Source organism: Danio aesculapii, chromosome 18, assembly GCF_903798145.1.
Source record: "Danio aesculapii chromosome 18, fDanAes4.1, whole genome shotgun sequence".
NCBI lineage: Eukaryota > Metazoa > Chordata > Actinopteri > Cypriniformes > Danionidae > Danio > Danio aesculapii.
The window spans coordinates 33,933,141-33,947,255 of NC_079452.1; the positions used below are offsets into that span (position 1 = coordinate 33,933,141).

Below are 14,115 nucleotides of genomic sequence, written 5' to 3' on the forward strand. Positions count from 1 at the left end.
AACAGAAAAGTTTATCTTGGAGGTTTAACTAGGAGAATTTCTGACACAAATATGTTGATTTTGAATACTAAAATTCGATACTCCTTTTAAATTATTATTTGGCTGAGTTCCTTTATCCCAACATCAGGAGTCACCACAGCGGAATGAACCACCAACTTATCCAGCATATGTTTTACACAGCGGATGCCCTTCCAGCTGCAACCCAGTACTGGGAAACACCCATACACGTTCACACTCACACTCATACACTACGGCCAATTTATTTTATTCAATTCACCTGTAGCGCATGTGTTTGGACTGTGAAGGAAACCCACACCAACACGCAGAGAACATGCAAACTCCATACAGAAACACCAACTAGCCCAGCTGGGACTCAAACTAGCAACCTTCTTGCTATGAGGCAACTGCTAACCACTGAGTCACCGTGTAACCTAATATTAATATAATATAATATTATTAATAATACAACCATAATATGTTATATGTTTTCATTTATTCAGATGTTTTGTGCCGTTTTTGTTATTGATGATTTTTGTAATTTATTAGACCCTATTTGGACGATAAATTTATATTAAATAAATTATATAAATTAAATAAATCAAATCTATTTAATGGGGCTCTAAATTAAAAAAAAAGTATTTATTGTACTTTCTTCTTTTAATTATGATTAAATAAATAAATAAATAAATAAATAAATGAATGAATGAATTGTTATATTATTCATAAATTTTCCTTTGGCTTAATCTCTGATTTATCTGTCACAGCGGAATGAACAACCAACACGTGTTTTATATTATTAATATATTATATAATTACTTACAGTATTACCAGGGCCATTTATATCGATGTTGATATTTAGCCACACCATATTGGTGTTTTGTAACATCTAGTTTTATATGAGGTGAGTTGTTAGCCAAATGCTCAACCCCCAATCTGGAGGACCAGGACATACAGTTCACACATACACTATGGACAATTTAGCTTACCCAATTTACCTACAGCACGTCTTTGGACTGTGGGGGAAACCGGAGCACCCACTGTGTCGCCTATATTATATACATATTTGACCCAAAATAATTTTCGACCCAGTCTGTTTTTAATCCTTTTTGTAGGAATATCTTATACCAATGAAAGAAAGATCGATGTAACAAAAAAGCATCTTTAAAATTGAAAAAAAAAAAAAAAAAAAACAGTAAGTTGCAAACGTTTTTCTACTTTATTCTGATGCATATCCAATTGTATAGTAGAGGTTATTTAATTGACATGTTAAATCACACCTCATCAAGTAAAAGCATCTTTAGAGAAGAAAAGAGAGATTTGTGTTGAAGATGAGGGGAAATTATTTTTAATAAAGTTTAAAAGCACACATGATTTACAGAAAAGTAAATAATAATTTGCACTGATAAATAAGTTATAACGAATATTGCAATATTCATTCATTTATTCATTTTTTTCCCCTTTAGCTTAGTCTCTTATTTATCAGAGATCGCCACAGCAGAAAGAACCACCAACTATTCCGGCATATGTTTTACACAGCGGATGCCCTTCAAGCTGCAACCTAGTACTGGAAAATTTTGCAATATTCCATCAAAATAATAAGTAATTGCCAAATTTTGGCTTTAAGGTGACTGTATCAGAATTTTATGCTTTAGTAGTTTTGCTTTAGCATGTCACGGTAACACTGACCAGTGGTACCAGATTGTAAATATAAAGTGTAAGAGGTCCATCATGTGGACACTTAAGTGCACTGCATGTCTGTTTGGCTTTTTATTTCATTCAAATCTCAAACGTGTTTTTCAGCTCCGTGCTCTCCCAACGCATATTTCTGTCACAGCAACATGTGCATCAACAACAGCCTGGTCTGTAATGGGGTACAGAACTGTGTGTTTCCCTGGGATGAAAACAACTGCAGAGGTAAAAAAAAGCCAGTTTTCAAGCCATTTTTTGGGGGGGGAACTATCACTTTAAAGTTAAACCCATGAGACAAAGTTTTTTTTTGAGGTACAGAGAAAAACTGCTGCTTATAAATCTATCCATGATATTCTAAAAATCTCTGACTCGTGGGTTTGACCTTAAAGTGATAGTTCTTCCAAAAATAAATAAAAAATCTGTCATCATTTACCATCATTTTGTTTCAAACCTGTTTGAGTTTCTTTCTTCTGTTGAACACAAAGAAGATATTTTGAAGAAACCTGTAACCATTGACTTCAGTAGTATTTGTTTTCCTACTATGGAAGTCAGTGGTTACCGATTTTCAGCATTCTTCAAAATATCTTCTTTTGTGTTCAACAGAAGAAAGAAACTAAAGAAAATAAAGGTATCACTGTGAGTAAATAGTGAGTACATTTTGATTTTTGGGTGAACAAACCCTTTGTTATCTGATGTTCACACACACACACACACACACACACACACACACACACACACACAAACACACACACACACACATATATATATATATATATATATATATATATATATATATATATATATATATATATATATATATATATATATATATATATATTTATTTGTGTGTGTGTGTGTGTGTGTGTGTGTGTGTGTGTGTGTGTGTGTGTGTGTGTGCTTAGCATATATGAGTAAACCCCTCACAAATCTATCTTTTAAATTAATATGTAAGTAGGAAGCTATACAATATTATATTTGTACACATACATTAGATTAGTCAGTTAGCCAAATCTGGAGCTTATCTAACAAAATAATTTACGATAACGGTACAAAAACTAGTTCACCCAAATTTATATGTTTTAGAAAAATATTAAATACAAATTTAAAAAGGAAAAATCAAGAGAACAAAAATATTTTACAATTTTTTTATTTTTTTTTAGGTTTTTTATTGCAATATTTTGCTTGAATTTAATTGTAGAATCTTTTAATTCTAATTATGTTTGGTGATTAAAATATAATTTTAATAAATATATCTGTTTAATAAATCTGTTTTGTTTAAATGCAGCAAAATACAGAGCCTATATTCACTGAGAAATGGATAAAAACACTCATTTTCAAAATGGGGTGTACTCAATTATGCTGAGCACTACACAGTGTGGTGTAACAATGTTTGGATCACTTTATGTTATTTTTGTCACTGATCGGACCATGTTTCGGATCAGCCAAAAAGGGGAGGAGACAAATGTAATTTGCTTTCCATTTATTACAAAAACAGTACTGCAAGACACTTTTGGTTTTAACAAACAAAACTTTTAATTTTATTAAATATAAAAAGAGGAAATAATCAACTAAATAAAAATACATTGTCAAATATTCAGTTCTGTGAAAGATTCACTGTTACTATTGTTGGCTAAATGTATAAATATACCATTATAATTTGTACACTTGTACACATTTGTATTTATCTTTAGTCTCATTTTCAATAAATGATTCAGTTATTTATTAAACTTATCTTTGAAGAATTATTCAGTGGCATATTTTTGATGGCTGGTTGTCGCCACTTTTTGGTTAAATAATGTAATTGCTGCCCACAACTTTCATTTTTGAGCGTCAAGTTTCATACGCGTACGACAGTGATTTTAAATCTTTACCATGAACATCAGTGGTTTTATCTAAACTATAAACTATTATCCCAGTACTTCTGTGTTATTTGACTATTTGTAACTTCATAACTAACTCTAAAGACTGAATCTCTTTCTTGATTTTTGCATTTGAATGCAGCGAAGGATTAATAAACATATGTAAATCACCATCATTTATAATTTATGTTGAGTGGGTGTTGAGATCCCGATCTTTTAATGATTAATCGTGCAGCTTATACTGAATGCATAAGTGCAGGCTAAACAAGTAGTGACAGAAAACACCTTTAATAACCTAAGAAACCCACCACATCCGTAATAACCTACTACAACTTCTTCCGTCATCATTATATTATACAGGAAAGCCTAAATGCTTTCATACATGTGATTTGAATGACACAAGAGGTGATCTCTCTGCGATCGTTACACATTTAGGATTAATCTACAAGTAAAAAAAATTTAGTAATCCCCAGGTCACGTGTGTTCCGAACCGTGGGTTGTGATCCATACAGATCCGTTACACCTCTCAATGTCTTCACATTCAAGGGCTGGACATCATGGGTTAAAAGGTTATTATGGAGTCCAGATAATGCCATGTTAACCCTGGTTATGTGAAGTAGTAATAAAGATTCATAATTAAGTTTAATTATCATTGTGCCCATTTGGGTTGTTCTCACTCGTCTTCTGCTTTCTCTTGTGTTTGTTGTCCCCATCTCTATCAGAAAAGAAGCCTAAAACTTTTTTCCATCAGATGAGTAAAACTCATGGCACAGTGATTGGGGTGTCCACTGGTGTGGTCTGCCTTCTTCTCATCATATCTATATTTATACAGATGAAGCAGCCCAGAAAAAAGGTATTGACTAATAAAAAGCAGCCTCTTATGGGCCAGAAATGCACGTAAACATTATAGATTTTCTTTAACATTAACAACTTTTCTTTATATTTTTAGCTTTTTAAATATGTAAGCCATTGCAAGTAGATTTTCCTGAACAAACTAAACACTGTGGCGCTTTCAAAACAACACTGGTGTATTTGTTTATTTGAGCTTTCTGACACAGACATATTTACTCAGCCAATGGTGCGACTGTGGGTCTGTTTGTCTGACCAATGGCAAGGGCAAATTTATTTATTTATTAATTAATTTATTTTTTGCAGTTTTAAAGGATTTCACTTTGGGATAATAGTGTGTTTAAACTGATTACTTGCTTTTTAAAATACAAACACAATACAGTATTCCTGGTGTAATTATAATTTACAAGTGCCCTTTTTTCAAAAATCATAATAAATATTTGGTAGCACTTTACAATAAGGTTGTATTACAGTAGTTAATGCATTTACTAACATGAACAAAAAATGAACTACATTTAACACAGTATTTCAATTAAATTCACCTTTATTTGTATAGCGCTTATACAATGTAGATTGTGTCAAAGCAGCTTCACATAAAAGGTCACAGTAAATAGGAACAGTGTAGTTCAGTTTGTAGTGTTTAAGTTCAGTTCAGTTTAGCTCAGTTCAGTCTCAGTTCACTGAGAGTCCAAACACTGAAGAGCAAATCCAACGATGCGCAGCTCTATAGATCCCGAACCATGCAAGCTAGTGGCGACAGCGGAGAGGGAAAAAAAACTTCACTAATTAGCGAAAGTGAAGAAAAAAAACCTTGAGAGAAATCAGGCTCAGTTGGGCACGATCATTTTAATTTCTCCGCTGGCCAAACGTCTTGTGCAGAGCTGCAGCCTCAGTGGCGGAGGCTGGAAGCTGGCCTCAGCGAAGACTCGTCTGTCTCTGGAGCATCACAGGAATCAGTCTCATGTTCTCCACTCCTCCATGACCACCACAGTAGCTGCTCAGGATACGGCCTGGTCCAGGATATGAAAACCTTGGGATCATCTTGTCGTTGGTCTTGGATCAAATCAGTGACTCTGCATAGTCTGAGGGCCTCGGGAAGAGTATCCCCAGGTGGAAATGGAGAATAAAGAGAATAATTAGCGTAGCTGATGTTCATAGTGTATATAAACAAGATGCAGTTGTACATGTTAGTTATCGTTAGTTAATGAAAATTCAATTATTCATCATTAGTTCATGTAAATGCATTAGTAAATGTTAAACTATAATTAATAAATGCTCTATAAGTATTGGATCATGTTAGTAAATACAGTAACTAAAGAAAACTTATTGTGAAGTGTGACCAAAATTTGACATTACTCTGAGAAATGGTTGCTGCGATTTTGATTTTTAAAAAAGGAAAATGGAAGTAAAATGATTATTGTGTCAGATTTATTTTTACAATTCTTCTCATATTGTCTTGTGTAATAAATCTAGTGCACACCTTTTCTTTATAGCTGTGAAGTTTCGGCCCTCCCTTAAAATGTAGTATATGTGGACATTTTTCCCTTATTTTATTGTTGATTTGATTTTGACTGATGTTTTATAAAGCGGATGGCCTTCCAGCTGCAACCCAGTACTGGGAAACACTCATACACACTCATTCACATGCTTACACTAGGTTCAGTTTAGATCATCCAATTCACTTATAGCGCATGTCTTTGGACTGTGGGGGAAATCACCCAGAAAGCACCCAGAGGATACAGGGAAAACATGCAAACTCACACAGAAATGCCAACTGGCTCAGTCCGGACTCGAACCAGCAACCTTCTTGCAGTGGTAACCACTGAGCCATTGTGACTTTTCATATGGCATCACAAATTCTTTGAAAATTCTAAATCATTTAACTATATTTTTTTCTCACTGAATATCTTGTTTCACTCAGAAATGCGTAAACACACAATAGTATAATGGGCTGTGCATTCAGTTTTACACTGACTTTAAATGGGTTCTTTTGTAATATGAGTCTGAAATCACCAGAGTATGCGGTGACATTTCAGCTCAAAATACCCCAGATCATTTATTATACTGTGCCCTAAATGCCACTTTTTAAGTGGAAAACTTAATTTTCATGTGTTTCTTTGAATGTAAATGAGCAACTACTTTTTTTATGTCTCTCAGTTTTTTCTTTCTAATTGAATATATATATATTCATTTATATATATATATATATATATATATATATATATATATATATATATATATATATATATATAGATGAGGCCAAAATTTTTAGCCCTCCTGTGCAATATTTATTCTTTTTCAAATATTTCTGATATTAAATGGAGCAAGGAAATTTTCACTATAATATTTTAATTTCCTATAATATTCTTCTGTTTGTTAAACACATTTTTTTTATTTTGACTGAAATAAAAGCAGTTTTTATTTCTTTTAAACCAGTTTAAGGTTAAAATTATTAGTAGAGTTGTGAACCTACACTGGTCTCACGGTTCGGTTCGGTTACGATTATTATGCCATCGATTCGATTCAATTTGAAATCACGGTGCATCGCCATCACGGTGCATTGACGATTCTTTCCATACACAGTTTTATATTTTCTTCACAGCACAGCAATTCTTGTATTAAAATGTATAAATATACTTATATTTATATACTATTTGTAATACAATTTTGTCCTTTAATACAAACAGTCAGGCACTAGGCATGGGACGAAAATTTTTTGTAATCCCGTTGCTAAGATATGTGTAAGATTTACTTATTTACATTTTCTTTAAGTTTTTTAGGACAGCAGTATCTCCAGCAGAAAAAATATCCAAAGATGCTGTTTTAAATTGTAAAGAAATCTGTGTTTTTGAAACTAATGAAGACAGCAGAAGTCAATGATTTATTTGAATTATTTAGCCTGACATGTTCACTGCTCCATAATATTTTAAATCTTTCAAAAAATAGAAAATATTGTTTTTAAATGAGGACCTTTAAAAAGAATATATTTTAGAGCAGTAATCGCAATAACATGATACTGTGAAACTGTGATATTTTTATCCAAAGTTATCATACCGTCAGAATCTTATATCGGCCAAATATGCACTGTACCTTTAAAAACTCAAATACATGCACAGAACAACATGAGTATTTATAGCAAATAAACAAATATAAATATCCCGCCCCAAGTGAGTTCTTTCAGCCCTATGATTGGTCACTCGCTCAACAGAAAAGGCTGCGATTGGCTCTAACGCTCTGGTGCTCTTCACTGATGAGTGACACTGATAAACAGCAGCAGCGATCACAGCTGATCCATGATCGACGCGGTGTAGAAAACTCAAGCCTGTTTCACTCTGCAGACACGAGTTTGTGTCTGTATCCAGGAGTATCGCTGTAACAGCCAAGAGGAGAGGAAAAGTCATGCCAGCAGGTCTCTCCACAGTGAGAGAGAGGGAGAGAGAGAGAAATGGTGTTTACTTTCATTTTCTCAATCACAGTGAAATAGGGGCTTCTGCTGTGAGTGTCAGTGAAAGACTGTCCAGCAAACACATATGCAGTGAAATTGCGCACAGTTGTAAATACTCGCGCTCGCTTCCCTCACCATAGTAAGCTACGTAGCGCATATGAGATAAATGACGTCAGTACATAGTAACCGGCTATGATTATTACTGAACTGATACAGAATTGTCCACGTCTGCATCACGGTGCACAGAAGAAACAATTCATTTTGACAAACCTAATTATTAGCCCCCTATATATTTTTAACCAGTTAACTACGACTACGGGGTTCGAGTCTGGCGAAAAACTGTTGTAAATAACAAGGTGAGAATGTGGTAAAATCTGAAAACGAAAAAATCAGGTGAGGGCTTTTCTTTTTCTGCATTGCTTTTTAAAACTATGGGTTTGGTTTAGGGAAGTGGGTGGGCGCTGGTCAATCGGTGCTTTTGAAAACACTATTGGTTGGGTTTAAGGAAGGAGTAGGGTGGATCAGTTGATCAGTCAGTCACTCATTCAGTAACTCAGTTGACAGCGGCCTCTGGTGGATTTATGTGAGAACAGCAGGCGCGAATGGCACGCGTGAGAGAAATTTGAGATGTCAAAAAGCATACACAGTGACCTATAGTGGATTCGCGACTAGACAAACAACAAAAAACTTTTAAAAAACGTACCACCTGGGACATATTTGGTGCTTTCCAAAAATGTATATAGAGGTACGTTTTCAGAATCAGTCTGGGTTGGTTTTATGTGTAAAAAATATAATCTTGTGTGTGCGGTTCTCCTGCAGATCTTGTGTCGTAAAGGTTTGTTCAGTGCAGCGGAGATGCAGGAGGTTCTGGATCCTCCTGAGTACGAGATGTTCTCCATGCAGGATGCCAATATGCCAGAGGAGCTGTTGGAGGAGGAGCTGGAGGGCCTGCAGAAACTCCACCGCTCTGCCAGCATGTCCCGCTGCATCCGCGAGCATCATTGCGGCGCTCACAACAGCACCACCATCCTGATGACCAGAACGAATCCTCTATCTGAGGAGCTGAGCACGGCGGTCGGGGCTCGCAGCTGGGGCAGCTTCCACGGCCGGCGGAGCAGCTCTCGCTCACACCACCCGCACACACACGCTTACAGCGCACAGAGTCTGAGAGAGGCACTGGAGGAGGATGAGCTGAGCCTGGAGGGACAGGTGATGGAGGAGATCGGGTACAATGAAGTTTTTGGCCGAGGACGCAGTGTTGTGACGGTACGTAACCATACAAACCCTGTGCAGCAGCGGTCCCTCTCTATGGACTTCTGAGAGGAGGGAAGGCCAGCTGATTGTTTCTTTTTTTGTTGTTGTGACCATGGACCACAAAACCAGAATGCAAAAATACATTGTATGGGTCAAAATGATTGATTTGGTTAATGCCCAAAATAATTAGGATGTTAAAGGGGACCTATTATGCCCCTTTTTACAAGGAGTCTATGATGTTCCTAGAGTGTGAATGGGAAATTGTAGGTCAAAATATTACACAAATAATGTTTTATAACTGTTTGAAACTGCCCCTTTTAGGCTTTGATCCTAATTGTGCCATTTTAGTGACTGTCGCTTTAAATTCAAATGAGATTGCGCTCTTTCAAAAGAGGGTGGAGCTACAGATGTGTCAGCATAGTGGCAGATTCAGAAACCAGACTAAGGGTGTTTTTACACCTGCCTTATATAGTTCGGTTGAATCGCACTAGAGTTCGTTTTCCCTCTTGGTGCAGTTCGTTTGGCCAGGTGTGAATGTAACAATCGCACTCAAGTGTGCAACAAAAGAGGACAAAAAATGCGTACCGAGACCTCCTTGAAGAGGTGGGAACGAATCCTGGAGCAGTTCATTTGTGGTGAGAACATGTTCGAACTAAAACAGACCCAACCGCAAAAAGTACTGCGCCCTTTTGGACTAATCCAGCTGCTGTAGTCCGATGCGGTGTCCCATCTTATGGGGTGTGGAGGAAAAATATTTGTTGACATCAACAATTTTAAGCAGAAAGAGAGAGAGGGAAAAACATTACCTGATGATCATAATATTTCGGTAAGATTAGCTATATTAATTCATGTCCCCTCCTGAAGTGAGTTGCGATGCGCCTTCGCCATTTGCAATGCATTAAAACATTGTTTTCCAGCCACAGCCGCGCGTCCTTCTCGAAATGTTGAGTTTGTCTAAAGTGATGTATACAAACTATAGAGCAGGGAGACAATCAGCCAGCGCAGTCGTCCGTCCATAGTCAAAAGCAACATTATGTGTTTGCCGGTTTGTTTACTTGCGGGAGTTCTATTAGCATTTCCCCACACATTAATTCTGACCAATTAAAAAGCAGTTTAGGAAATACGTTCAATAACATCTGGCCAATGAGTGATGTGGATTTGTCACATGACTGCGTCTTGGTTCTTTTCAACTGGTTCGGACACGTACAAATGGAGAATGTCAATCAAAGTGATTCTGCTCACTGTTTTATCAAGTGTTATTATAAATAATACAATTAATACATTTTTGCCAATAGAAGCTGGTACCAATTGACTGTTTAAAAGAGATTTTTGCATAATAGGTCCCTTTTAAGCAAAGTTTATGTTCTGTGAAGACATTGAAATTTCCTAATGTAAATATATCAATCCTACCGTAAATTTGGACAAATATAAAGGTGAAGTTTGTAGAATTGCAGTCCAAATTCAAAATAACGGAGAGTGTTTTTTCACCTGGCCCCTCTGACGACAACTCCACTCACATGCAGGTTGCCAGATTTATAGATAAAACAGGAGCGAGAGACTGAAGTCTGCTCACCTAATAGACCCTTTTCACATTTCTCAGTAAAGGCGTCATAGCTGGGAAAACTTAGAGTGCAGTGAATGGGAGAGTACAACAAATATGTTTTTACAACCTTATTTGCTGAAATAATAAAAGAAAAACTCCACGATGGTGTTATCAAGACTTTCAGAAAAAGGAAAAAAATTGTGTGAGACTAATAAAGGCAGCTAAAGGAGAGAACAACGCTGCATTAGAAACACCTCACATGAGTGGTAATTCGTTTTTTTGCAATTTGATGCAAAGATGATATAATGCATACATAAATGCATATAAATGTTCAAATGTTTTTTAAAATATGTAAATATTAAAAACTTTAAAGGATTTGGGTTTGCTGATGACCGTTAAACATGTCATGACAGTCTTGTGAAAAGGGTCCATGTTGACACTTGTAATATTTTTATTTTCTGCTAAATAAGAACCACCTCAATAAGTGACCTTGAGCAATAGAAAGGCACAAATTTCTTCTTCATCTCTATTTTTATAACTCTGAATTTGGATATCATTTTGGAGACTGCTACTGTTCTCCAGAGGTGCCATTTTTGGCCACACTTGCATATATTGAGACAGCCTTCATGACTCAAATGAAATACACTGTTTTCCACCAAGGCAACCCGGGTTGCTGGAATATACTTGGGTAAACTGGCAGTGGGCTGGTTATAGAGGCCAAAAAAAAGACAGACATTACTTCCAACACAGAACACACATTTTCAAAGGAGATTAACTGACTTCAGATAAACCAGCATCTATGTTTACGGTACGGTATGGTACGGTTCGGTACGCTTTTATGGCAGTTTCCACTGTCAAATAGTACCTAAAAGCGAACCATACTGTACCACTTTTTGGTCACCCTTTGCAAAGGGTACCTAGCGCGAAAAAAGGGTACTAAAAGGTGGAGTTAGATGTGCAGCTGATTGCTATTGATTTACAGAGATACGTCACTCACAGGAGGAGAATGAAAACAAAGGAAGCGTTTTTTAACCATTTTTAAAAACAGCCTAGACATTACACCGTAATAATATATACATATAATACCGAGCCATGGTCGACCCGAGCTCAAACAAACCTTGTCGTCGTTATCTTGATGAACAGCCACAAAACCAAAAAGAACAAAATCTGCTGTGTCTTATTGTTATTTTAAATTGTTACTTCTGTCTGTTTTGTTATTTGTCTGAAAGTGCGAGCGGTTTCACTTTCTCCTGAGAGCTCACCGCACATCTATATTTGAAATAATGAACTTCTTAAGCTCATATTAATAAGGTGTGCGTGATCTTTGAAATGCTTCTGATATCCGATCCTTTCAGAAAGGGACAAACGCGACAGTGAAGCGCGAAAAAACAAAGAAGAAGCCGGAAAAACCAGAGCAGCAAATGCTTCTATCTGCAACCTAAAAGATGTACAAACTGCCATGTTTTATTATTATCATCACCTTTTGGACTGTTATTAACTGGGAATAACTGAATTACTTTCTAACAGAGGTTACATGTGCTGGTGAAGATTAAAGACACAGATGAGAGGTTTGCACTGACCTGTGGGCTATGTTGTGTGTTGTTTTTGTACCCAAATTAAGACTAAATGTCTGCTGTGTGTAGTTTTTCTGTAATTGGTAACATATCGGAGAATCCAAGGGGCTATATGTGTTCATATATGTTGCATTTATTTATTTGATATAATCACAGACGTTACAGTAGAGTTACAGTATTTCGCACTATCATTGATCTGCAGTTATAATCAAATCATGTTCATAGAAAGGTTAGTAATGAACATTTATACACAAGTATTTATGTGTATAAAGCCTCTGTTTTGTGAGAAGTGCTTCTCATATAAATGAACGACCCATACGGCTTAACTTTGAAAATTAAAAATGACGTTTGAAACATTCTGTCGTACACCACGCCCACCAAAAGGGTACGCTTTTGGCAGTGGAAACGCAAGCCTGATGAAGGTGACCCGTACCGACCTGTACCATACCGTACTTTACCTCTCAGTGGAAAGGGGCCATTAGCATGTTTCTTAAGTATCTGCTAACATATAATGGTATTTTTATGCATTACACAAGTCAGAAATTACATACAGCACCTATAAAGGGTGTTTTTCCTATTGTATTTATATTTTCCTAGTGTATTTATATTTTTAACCCTAAAGTTTTAGATATTTAAATGATTGAAAATTGACCAAATATTGTCCAATCCTAACGCATTATACATCAATGGAAATCTTATTTATTCAGATTACATGTGATGTACTGTATAAATCTCAATTTCCTAAAATTTGATTTCTTGACTGGTTTTGTGGTCCAGAGTCACATAAATGAACATGAAAATTGAATATGTGAAATTACTATAGCTGTTGTTAGCACACCTTGTTTTACTATTTCACTTTGTTTAATTTTTTTTCAGTGTTATGTTTGACCTCTTTCATCCTTCCTGTTATTGATTTCAAGCCAAGTGTGCTAGTTTTTATTGGTGTCATTCTCATTCCTCAATATTACATTAAAAAAACTCCAAGTAGGTCGGGACCACAATAAAATGTTTACCACACCTGCCAGTGTAGGGAGAATTGGTGCCGTTGGCAAATATTACAATAGGACTTACTGACCGCTCACGTACTCACTATCCTTCAGCTTAGTTCCTGATTTATTAGTGGTGGCCACAGCGGAATGAACCGCCAATTACATTGGCATATGTTTTATGTGGCGGATGCCCTTCCAGCCACATCTTACTGACTATAAAATGATATTTATTTTATGTCATTTATCTACGTAAATACAGTAAAATACTGTAAAAGCAGCAATAATCTTAAATACATTTTAAAACGTATTAAAACGTTACCTGTGGTGGTAAATATGGTGAATTGGTCACAGATGAGGACCCCGCCTCCCAATTTTCAACAAAGGCTCATTCTGAAAACGCAAGCCTATATACATTTCTGGAGATCGCGAATTATGTAGCAAGATACGTATGGCTGCATTTCGTCTTTAAAACGAACGCGATGGGGTGGCATGATGTCGTTCCTTTTCGCACTTACCAGCTGACCGATTACCTTTATATAGACGGCTTTCCAGCTGTTACCAGTTTGTCCAGTGGCTTGTCACAGCTGTTGGTCAACTTGAGATGCAGAGAGGAGTTGACCACAATGACGGGGTTTGAGTCCGGCAAAAGTTCCAGAAAGCAGGTAAGACAAAAACAGAAGCCAAAAAACAAAAAAAAACAAGTAAATAACGGTGAGAATGTGGTAAAATCTGAAAACGTGGTAAAAATCAGGCTGCCGCGAGGGCTTTTCTTTTTCTGGATTGCTTTTGAAAATAGTTGGTTGGGTTAAGGGAAGTGGGTGGGTCAATAGGTGCTATTTAAAACCATATCGGTTGGGTTTAGGCAGGGCTTAATTTGTGCCGGCACCTCATTATCTCCCTTCTCACACACCCC

General features: G+C 36.3%; 1 protein-coding gene across 1 annotated transcript in view; it reads left to right on the forward strand.

Moving 5' to 3' along the window:
- The window catches only part of neto2b (neuropilin (NRP) and tolloid (TLL)-like 2b), a 20,070-nt gene extending 10,902 nt beyond the window's left edge, over window positions 1-9,168 (forward strand). The window contains exons 8-10 of the mRNA XM_056478565.1: window positions 1,801-1,914; window positions 4,271-4,401; window positions 8,662-9,168. Coding sequence (XP_056334540.1) covers window positions 1,801-1,914; window positions 4,271-4,401; window positions 8,662-9,162 — 746 coding nt within the window. The 3' untranslated portion in view covers window positions 9,163-9,168. The remainder of the gene's footprint in view (window positions 1-1,800; window positions 1,915-4,270; window positions 4,402-8,661) is intronic.
- The last annotated feature ends 4,947 nt before the right edge of the window (window positions 9,169-14,115 follow it).